The 11,622-nt window shown below is 34.2% G+C and overlaps 1 protein-coding gene across 4 annotated transcripts in view; it reads right to left on the bottom strand.

Moving 5' to 3' along the window:
• Positions 1–11,622, bottom strand: part of LOC140450208 (choline transporter-like protein 1) — a 258,955-nt gene that overhangs the window by 17,950 nt on the left and 229,383 nt on the right. For all 4 annotated transcript variants that reach the window (XM_072543690.1, XM_072543689.1, XM_072543688.1 and 1 more), the window contains one exon: positions 8,927–9,016. In XM_072543690.1, coding sequence (XP_072399791.1) covers positions 8,927–9,016 — 90 coding nt within the window. The remainder of the gene's footprint in view (positions 1–8,926; positions 9,017–11,622) is intronic.

The following is an 11,622-nucleotide window of genomic DNA, read 5'->3' as shown; positions in this document are numbered from 1 at the left end:
GAGTATCTTCAAACAATCGACTCAAAAGCGAGATTTGAGATTACACCACATGTTTCAATGTAAGAAGTATGAAAATAAAAATATGTAATGTGCAAACTTTATTATTGAACTTTAAAAAACTGCTATTGCATTATTGGCAGGATAAATTATAAAAACAATATACAACACGAACAGTTTTCTACATATTTATCATTGGAACGACCACAAGAAAGACGTTATGAACAAAGAAATCATCAATTACAAAATGAATTTCTTTATTTTTCAGTATTCGATATTACCCCCCTAATCCTAATTACAATTTCCAGTCGATTTCGCATGGATCGGATGAATTTTCTAATAAATGCTTGAAGCATTGCTTCTTATTCATTATTAAGCGCAGCTCTCCCTGGTGCATGATTTCTGTCCCAGGCCCTTCCTTTAAGTTCCAACTCAAACATGCGCTATTGGATTTAAGTCCAGGCTCAACACAGGCCAATTTATTGTAGGTATACCGATCTCAGTCAGATATGTGGTAGTGATTCGTGCGGAATGGCATCGTGCATTAAAATAAAGGCATAACCAATACATCCCGCGTACGGAACCACATGTTCCCGTAAAACCTGCTCCACCAGACACGAAAAACCACTCGGTTTTCCGATCCATGGAAATGCCTGTCCAAAACCTGCAAGAACCGCCTTCATATGACACAGTTTCTCGTATGCTATATCTCTCTGTTCAATCTGTACAATTCTGACCCACCGGAGAGAATGTAGTGATCATCTGATGTAGTCCATCTCCAAAGATCTCTTTCTCTGGTCATTTCTTTTAACTCATGCATAGGCCTTTTTCATATTCCTGTAATTTGATCGATTCATCTTGTTGGTGATATTCCTCATGATCTTCGGCCTCATACTTTTCTTTGGATAATAAGTCTTTCATGTTTTCTGTGTCTGCTCTCGTTACATGTCCAAAGTATTTTAATTGTTGGATATGGACTTTGCTGGATAGCCGTTTGCTGACTTAGAATCGAATTATTTGTCATGTGGTCCACGGAATTCGTAATATGCTTCTCTAAAGGTAACATTTCAGTGGCGTCTATTTTTCTTCTTTCCGCTTATCCTAGGACCCAAGATTCAGATCCGTATGTTAGTATGCGAAATCTTAAGCAGTTAATAAACCTCATTTTTAGAGTTCGTGAAATTTGAAGTTCTTATATTTTGGCCATCTTTCCTATGGCCACTTTTGCTAGATCACATATATGTTTTATTTCTTCCTGTAGTAACACTGTGCTTATATGAACTTACAACCTCAAACCGATCAATCGTGGTTGATTGATCGTGTTCTTTGAGATTAGCACAGTTAAATGTCGATTTTTCAGAGATTTCGATTCAAGAAATTGATCATCTCTTAAACGTTGTTATTCGTTTACGGCCTCCTCCTTGTCGGCGGACATAATCTCCAGTATCTTGGTACCGACGATACACTCGGGATACAGCTGATTGGCTAAAATTTAGTCGATTTGTCACGGCCCTCTGGCTCATGATGCTACTGCTTGAGCTGGTTTGACAAATTAGGTATCCATTTGTAATGCACTTGCGAACTTCGTATAAATGACTGATGTATTTATTGCTATGGATATTTATGCGTACGATGTTAACCGAAACAAGTCTGTGCGTGTCGATTTCAATGAGTAAAATTCTGACCCCCTCTCTACCTGTTGCATTCTTTCTTTGTAATACGTCATCCGATTCTCCCAAAAAGAGAATTCTTTAAAACTCAGTAATGAGGTTAATAATGCACACTAAATATTTTTAAATTTACACTTTTTGGATTAAAATAGGAAACGTACTTTCGCAAAATAATTATGAATCGATTACTTTGTACAGAAGTGTTGTATGTAGGGATAAGAAATACCCTTATATTCTCCCCATATATTAATTGATAGCTTTGGAGAAACCGAAAGTAGATGCCACGCAGATAATATTAATAATATTACTAATACCATAAGCACCGGATAAGTGAATTTTTCCCTTAGAATAGTGGAACCATATGGCTTAAATCTAGAGAATAATGGAGATCACAATCCTTTTGATACTAATACTAACTTACAGAAGTTTTTGTCAGTTCGTTAAAGAAAAACTGACACCTAGCAGTAGGTACAAAATGCACACTTATAAAAATCGTGATCAAATAATTTATGTTTAGCGTCGCTGCCTGGAGATCTCCAGAGCACGTCTGGAGCCAGTGCTGGACGTAACAGCATGAAAGACAGCGGTGACAAGGCATTGAGTAGGCGGGCCCCCGAACACTGTTAGCTACAGCCCAACAACAACAACCACAACGACCGAGGCAGCGCATAAAATGGACCGATTTTATGGGGCAGCTTTCTGACCTTGCCATACAAGAAACTCAACTTGATAATACGTAGCATCACAACGATACTGGTAAGCGAAATGACACATGCCGTACAAGAAATCAATTCAATTAAATTCATAACACGAAGGGATGCAAATAATTTGATTGAATTATTCATCATCATCATTAGCTTTTACAACTTTTCGTGAGTTTTTGCCGCGTTTACTATTGCCTTCCATTGATTCCGATCCTGTGCTATTATTTCCCATGGCCTTACTTCCATCTTCTCCAGGTCTTCCCTGACTGCGTCTTTCCACCTTTTTCTAGGCCTTCCTGTCGATCTTCTACCATCTGGTCTTTCCCAAAACACATTGCTAATCAGTCTGTCGTCATCACTCCGTACCACGTGGCCTGCCCATCTTAATCTATTGGCTTTTATGTATCTTACGATGTTTCCTTTCCCGAAGAGAGTCTCTATTTCATTGTTGTATCTGCTCCTCCATTCATTTGTCACGCTGTCCCTGCAAGGACCATATATAATTCGCAGGATTTTGCGTTCCCATACTAATAGCTTATTGATTTCTTTCTTTCTCAATGTCCATATTTCACTTCCATATGTCACTGCTGGTCGTATTATGGTTTTGTACATTTGGATTTTGGCACGCCTTGAGAGAAGCTTTGACCTCATTAGATGTTGAATGGCAAAGAATGATTTATTCCCCGCCAGTATTCGTATTTCAACCTCCCGTTCTCCTGTGTTTTCACTGGTAATTGTTGCTCCTAGGTATTTGAATTCTTTGACCACCTCAAAATTATGATCGTTTATGGTAATGTTTTGTCTTATTCGCTGTCGTTTCTTTTTTGATACGACCATGTATTTAGTTTTTTCTTCGTTTATTTTCAGGCCTACGCTTAGTGTTGCTTCTTCAAAGTTCGATACTATATCCTTAACTTCCAGTGTTGTCTGTGCTACTGCATCTACATCATCTGCAAATGCGAGAATAATCTTTGCTTCTCTGGCAGTTATGTCTGGTTTGACTCTGGTATAGATTTTTCGCATTGCATATTCCAATGCTAGGTTAAATAGTAATGGGGACAGCGGGTCTCCCTGTCTGAGTCCGGTGCTTATGCCGAAAGCCTTTGAAGTTTTGCCTCCTATTCTAATTTGTGCAAAGGAATTGTTGACACACATTCGCGCAATCATGGTCAGCTTCTTTGGTACGCCTAACTCCATCATTGCACTCCACAGTTTTAAGCGATCTATGGAATCATATGCTTGTTTGAAATCTATGAAGATCTGGTGTACTTCTTTATTATATTCCCAATACTTTTTTAGCATTTGTCTGATAGTAAATATTTGGTCGATTGTTGATCTTCCAGGCCTAAAGCCGCATTGGTAATCGCCAATTGATTGAATTATTGCGTAGTACATATATTGAACAAATTACGGAATACATTCGAGGAATGAGAAGTAGAAAAGTAACCAAAAGACTTAAAGAAATAATGCTGAGCACTCTAAGTCACTGACAACATGATCCAGATAACAATACAGCTCAGCAATGCCTGGAGACATTAAAACAAAAACTCTATTCGAAAAACAAAAAACGTTTATTCAGGACGCTTCGGGTGATAAAAGTTAGTAAACACCGGAAATTCGACCCAAGTCAAGAAGAAACTGACGAGTTTTAAGATAATCAACTTAAAACGCCAGCTATTCTTAACACTAATTTTGGATGAATTGAAGATATGACAAACAACTATCAACACTACAGTAATATTTCTTACGAACCCTTCACCAATAAAGAAGTATTAAACATTGTCAAATGGCTGGAAATTTCCTGGAAGTTTTGGAGTGTTCACGAGTGTCTATCAATATTAATCATGTTATTTCTAATACACATGAAATATAATCATTCCGTTCTCCGAGAATCACTTTTAATCCCAAAGAATTAAAATAACATCCAACATCCAGCCAGCATATCTACCAATACTGTGCTCTAAATAACATCATAAAGTCACAAGACAAAACCTATAGAGCCAAGGGTTCAATGGGCCGCAAAGAACAACTTTAATTAACTCACTCAGAGTCATTCCTAACTTGACTACAACAAGGCTGTTGATTAACTGTTGATTAAATGAAAACCAAACTAACTTCCTACGCATGTTGCAGGCTTAGCTACTCATTTGGTATTGTAAAGTGGTCTAAAACGGACCACAGAGTCTCCAGCAAAAAGTAGGAACACTTCTCACAAAGACACAAGAAAAAATCATCTTCGAAGTGCAGTTAAGAGAACATTACTGCGATGTCTAGGGGAAACAAGACGTATGGATATAGGTGAACAATTAGAAAAATAGGTTGCTAATTTATGAATCGATTTTCAGACATCTACTTTACATCGCGCAATTTGCACAGTAGATGACACAACATCGCTTAATCGCCGGAAATAAGAAATGCGCATAAACCATTTTTCTAAGGAAGAAAATATGCGAATATAGATGGGTAAACCTCTGCATGGGAAATGTCCCAATGAAGTCAGCCAATATTATTGATACTAAGGCGTCGAATTATTTTGACTGATATTAGGAAAGACGTTTCCAGACACGAAGGGTTTCAAAAACGGTTATTCAGGTTCAGGTTCTTCCAACAAAAAACTACCTGAAATACATAGTCAAAAGCCCCTTAGGTCAAAATGACAAATTTCGATATGAATCGCAAGCCCAAGAAACCTGACATACACATGACTCAATACGTCTCTAAGAGTAAGCTTAACAATGACAACTAGAAGCTATACTGAGCCGCACAGTGGCACATAATAGACCGGATCTCATACTTGTTACTAGACAACTGGACAAACAACTCTAATTTATGTGACGATACCTAACAACTATAATATGCATGTTAAAAATACAAGGAAAGATTGGCAAGTACAGAGATCTTGAGATATAACTATGAAGAGAATGGAGAATGCAAAGTAACCAAACGATACCTATTATTCTATCTACTACTGGTGTCACTCTAAAGAACCTCTTAAAATATAAAACAACTTGGTCTTAGTGAACATCTCTTTTAGAGAGTTACTGCTCTGAACATTCAGATGTGTAAGAAAATTTTTGAGAGATACTCCGGCATACCAGATTATCTAGGGACTAACAACACAGAAAGAGCCCCACTACAGTCCAATCCTTTTGATTGATATCGTAGGGATTGTAGATATTACTTAACCAACCACCACTACCAAGAATAAAGCCTTCTAACAATGAAGTCATGCATTGGAATATTAGCACATGTTGATCTACTGTGCGACAACAGCAATTGCTAATATCTTGGGTATTAACATCAGCACACGACGTGGATCTAATTTCGGACGGACTGATCCCTGGGAAAACGATTGATAAGATAAATTTACTATTAAATATATACTATAGCAATATAGTACATAAGGATACTGGACAAATGACAGAATATGTTCAAGGAGTGAACAGCATGGCTTAACATTACCTGGATACATTAAAACAAAAAGTATTTTTATTGTCTAAGACAGCCTAATGCGCAAAATGCGACAATACCAGAGGTGTACTATAGAAAACTTAATTCTACTGTATGAAGTGCCAATAAATCGTACCCAAACCACTAAGAAATTTATGAGTTTTGAGGAAATTATTTTTGAACGTAAGCTAATCTTAACACCAATGCTAGGTGGATCAAGGAAACGATGCACAACGAAGAAGTTAATGGCATAAAATACAAGTGGATCTCCAGGACCAGACGCAGTACACAACTTTTGGATTAAGAAATCGTGAAATGTTTGTGAATGCTTAGGAATATTATTTAATCGGGGTTTTTTTATCCACATGAATTGTAGCGTTTTAAATTTGGTGGAATATTTTCGTTTTTCTGTTTGCAAATGAATTTTAAAACGATCAATATATTATGGCATTTTAAGTTGAGATTCTAAATATCAAGTTTTGGTATTCAGTTGTTTTTGTCATTTGTTTACATTTGAGTCCCCTAATATAATATTACAAGTCAGGTATACGGTTTTTCCAAGACGTATTAACTGAGAATATTTTTTTTGTCTTTGTTTACATTAATATTCCCCTATTCTCTGTATGTATTGTGAGGTAAAAAATTTCCAGTTAACCAATTTAAAAGTAAATAATCGAGATTATTTTTTGTCGGTTCGTTGCTAAGAACTAGGTCAAGTGGAGGGTAGATTGTTTGTTTTAAGTTTGTAGGCAAAAACTAGCTGTGAGACGTAAAGGGAAATTTATTTTGCGTTGAAATTTGTAAAATGTAAGGCATTGGAGAGTCGACATTTAAGCCCCAAGCAGAGCAGACGTGCTACAATGGAGTGAAGCAAGAGATGCCAGAGTAGAAAGATTTTTTTTGTGTTATGTCTTAAGACCGGTTAAGGTGATAATACTCTCTGCAATATGGCAGTTTAGAACATAGTAATCACCATAAGATTTGTGATCCGGCACTGAAGAAATTTGGAAAATTATTATATTGGTTGTCCCCGTTGTCAGCTTGCTTCCTCCACAGAAAATAATTCTACATCTCTTGATTGTTCGTCCCTGAGTATGGAAATGGTTTGCTTTGTCCCTGTTGAAGAATATGTCCAGATAGAGTCCCATAGATGTTAACAAGTTTTTTTGAAAGTTAAGTGCTAAACAGTGAAATCAAGGTAACATTTAACATATTAATTTTAAAGTAAAGACAGACATTATTTTTGATAATTATTAATAATTGCTTTCGTTAAAATTTAAAAGGATTTTGTAATATTTAATAAATTGTAAATTTTATGGTTTAACAGCTGTCATTTTAATTGTTTTTTTTAATGTAATGTTAACATATGACAGCTAGCTTTGTTCTTTTCGATATTCATTTGTTTTGTTTGTTTAAAAAAAGGTTAATCTCTGTGCGATAACATTTGTAAGTTTTGTAGTATCTCCAACCCCTTTGTAAACGAAGTTTGTAAACGGACACATGTAAGTTTTTTATTCTGTATTTGGCAACTATTTATATAGTATATTTTTTGTGCCATTTTTATGTTTGATAACTGTTTGTATGAGACAAAAATAAACGTTTGATTTGTTTCTCTGATCCATTAATGTTTTTATTTTAGAAAATCTCCTAACCTTTTTGTATGTTTACTTTTTAGGAAGGAAGAAACTTTCTTTCCTCCAGCAGGAAGTTTTCTCGAAGCGGCGTCCCTTTTAAATAGCTAGAGGTATTTCTTCTTGTCTTTTTTTGCCCATTTGTCCAGGAGATTTATGTAAGTAACCTTTTTATTTCATTCATTGTGTAGATACCCCAATCCGACCCATTTATTTCAACTTATCCACGACCCAGGCTCTCCAACAACCAACTGAGTGTCGTTCGCACAAGTAACGATTGTTTTGCTTGCCTTATCTTCGCCCCCATAGTTTCTGTCCCCTATTTCTACCCCATGTTCTTACCCTGAGGTAGGCAAAATATTTTCGTTACAGAATTACTATCTTTTCTAACTCAAGGAACGACTAACTTAATACCGAAGGATCAACAAAACACCAAAGATCCAGCCAAATATCTCCCAATTACTTATCCTTCCAAATTTGTATAAATTGATCACAACCTGTGTATGCCAACGTATCTACCAATGCTATGTTGTAAATAATATCATTGAGCCTCAACAGAAACGATGCGCGAAGGGTACTATGATAAGATAGGATAAGAAAATGATAAATTATAACAAAATTTGTCAGACAAACAGATAAAACAGTTCGTTATTCCATTCGCTTAGCTCGGGCATATTTGGACAGATTCATTGTCGGAAACCTACAACACAACAATTTCTACTTCTCAGTATTAATAGCTCAAGTATCCTACTATTGCAGACTTCTTTCTTTAAAAAAAGAATTGTTCTAAATAGTGGAAGTGTATACTAAACCCATCAAATTTTGGGTAGTATATATTTAAAAAATATATTTTAGTTGTTATAATTTAACATAACTATTTATTATATGGTGCAGATAAATAAATATTGATTGTCGGTAATTCGCAAAGTTCTATTTTATTTACTATTTAGTTTGTTTGCTATTAATATTGCCTATGAGTACGTGTGCCTGGTTGTATAGTAATTTCCAGCCACTTTCAGTCTGTCAAAAAGTAACTAACTTCGCAAAAATATAATTACTAAATTCACTAGACAGTTCGGACTGTCGGAATAGCGAAACGAGTATAAATGCGAGTTATGATAAGCCATAAATTATTGGACATTTTAAAAAATAAATGTTTTTAAAATGACACAATGGATAAAATTAAAAATGTGAAAGACTTTTGTAAAGATTAGTGTTGATACAACACAAGATCTAAACGCATGGACAGATCTAATTAAGCAATTTTATAAAGAGAATAATAATAGTGACAGAAAATGATGCTACGAAACTTTTTTTAACGCGCAATTTGAATTTATTTTTTATCAAATTTATGATCGTGCTACTCATATTCTACAAATCAACATGCCAAAGGTGGCACCGTTTTCGGTCGAAAAGCCCTTATTATTCTTATTATAGTACGATCTACTAACGTTCGCATAAAAATAGCACTTACCTCAAATATTGAGAAGCAAGTAACGGCAACGAAGAGCGATACGAAGAATACAATTAAGTAGACAACGGACTGGTAATCGCCTTCAGTACCCTGAAACAAAATATCGATTATTATTAGATTACATATAGATGACACTCTGATGAATAGAAAAAATCATACAATTTATATACTTTTGATACTGACAACACCTGGTACGGTATATTTCTACCACGTTTTTTGCATTTTCTTTTTTTTAAACGCAATAATGCTATATTCACTTCAGTTGAATGCCGATTTAACTTCTAAGTGAATCTATATATAATAAAATATCAAATATCGACAGAATTTATCTTCATATTTATTGTGCTAAAACAATATTGTAAACATCAGCCTGAATCTTTAATGCGTGCATATTTTGATCCGATATTTTCTTGTTGATAAATGTTCATACAAAATAGTAAATACACTGTTTTCTGATACCTTTAACTCTTCTGCTATCTCAAGGTAACTTCAATTTTCATTTTGGTAAAATGATTTTGTGTAAAGGTACTTTTTGCTTTCCGACTATGTGTTGACTTTGGGTGTTTTTTTTGTCTGTAGGACCGCTTTTACAATCAGTATCCTCTCTTAACTGTTGTTTCCAAAAGACAGAGTCAGAATAATACTTACCAAGTTATCGCTTGTGATATAGCATTTTTGCAGAAACTCTCATTAAACGCACAAGAAACTAGTGGAAGTTCTGGCATTAGACAATCAACTAGTACTGACTTTTCTGAATGCAACAACACATATTTAATAGAAACACTAAGCACTAAGTAACTACACCCGTGACAACTTTAGCAGAAGTGGAGGCGTAGAAATGTGGATTAGAGGCTTATTAGGCGTAGGAATTTTGTTGCAGTTCTTATAAAATCAAATTAAATAACATAGTTATAATATTAAACTGTTATAGATCATCATCCGGTAATACTGATGGTTTTTTTAGAGAATCTTGAATCTGTTTAAAATTTGGTTTTTAATCTAACACCTATATTATTGTATGCGGCGATTTTAATATTGATACAACATATTCAAATTCTGATGTTATTAGAATGCAAAATGTTCTTTTTTCTTTTAATATAAATGTAATGTAATGATACTAGGGACACTAATGTAATGACACTATGTGTGTATAAAAGAAAATACAGTATTTATTTATTTATTATATGCATTTTTCATTTGAAAAAAAAAATCACTAATATCTGCAAAACTTGCTAATACTGTATGCATTAGTTAATAAATTATTTAATAATTAAGTACTCTAAATCGTCGTTATTTTATTATTCCAAAATTGTCCTGAATACGTATCTGTCACTCCTACTTATTTGTCCTAACTAGAAATATTTGACCGCCTTTGCACATCTGTTTGTTGCCTGAATGTTAAATCTTTCGTTTCATTAATCTAAGGTTATAGTTGTATTGCGGCGAATTTTGAATTCCTTCCCAATTTCAAGTAGGACGAATAGTTTTACACACATTGTACACAATATATCTACACCATTCATAAAATTTAAACAAGTCAAGAGGTTTAATAGGGACTGTAATATATAAATAGAGCTGCAGTACATACAGTGTAGGTAAAACTTTATGGTCGGTATGGTAAAATTTAACAGGATATCTAACGCAGATATAAAATCATATTTTCAGCGAACAGACAAAGATAACAATCATATTTCCCCTTGGTCTCCCCTCCATATTTCTTATTGCTGCCCATTGCCCAGTAGTAAGACGATTAGTTCCGATTAGTTTCGATTAGTTCCGATCTGAGATCTCTGGTTCCGATCCTAAGAAACTAGAGGTGGGTCGTGACATTTTTATCGGAACCGTTTTTCGTAAATTGTAACTAGTTGATTGTTTATCAGTAGTTTCAAATAAACTATTACACAAAAAACATATTGGCTATTATATTAAAAGAAACTAACGAAGGATATATTTATTATAACTTAAAAAATAAATTAAACAATACAAATAGTACTTACATTTACATGACACATTATTAAATCGCGAATCGTCTAAATTGACATTTAAAAACATACGTTTTTCCACTTTTCTTGTTGTTTCTTCTTTTGTTTAAAATTAAACCAGATTTTGAACATGTGTTCACAATGAACAGATTTTGTTACAATACTACAATATTTTATGAATATAGTGGTTAAGTTAGGATATACATGGCGATGGTTTTTCCACCACTGTAATGGACAGTTCCAATCACCGTTCGAAATTTTTTTTGGGTAATATCATCAGACAAATACATGTCGACTTCTTTTATATCTCTAGATACAGGTGTATGTTTAGATGAGTCATGTCTAATAAATTCATCAAAAATACACCATGGACTTAAGTAATCTTTATCAGTTTCTTTTTCTTGTACTGGTTGATTTTCACTAGTACAATCTTCTTTTTCTTTTTTTTATAGAAGTAACCAGCTTCTTAACTCTTTCTTTTGTTTTTTATAACTAGGTATTCTGATTAATGAATGAGTTTCGATTTACGATTGATCTGCATTTTCGATTTCAAATCTTTATTGATAGTTCGTCAAAGGATTTATTTATTGTAAATATTCAATTATGAATTATTTTTCTTAGTCAAAATTATTGACCTAGTATAAGAATAATATTTTATTTTCAAAAAATGCGCATTTGTAGAAGATGCAGCTTTTATGGTCCACTTTCTGAATA

The sequence above is a fragment of the Diabrotica undecimpunctata genome, chromosome 9 (genome assembly GCF_040954645.1).
Source record: "Diabrotica undecimpunctata isolate CICGRU chromosome 9, icDiaUnde3, whole genome shotgun sequence".
In the NCBI taxonomy this organism is placed as follows: Eukaryota; Metazoa; Arthropoda; class Insecta; order Coleoptera; family Chrysomelidae; genus Diabrotica; species Diabrotica undecimpunctata.
The sequence above is the reverse complement of the archived record's forward strand: the minus strand, read 5'-3'. Positions and strand labels throughout refer to the sequence as shown.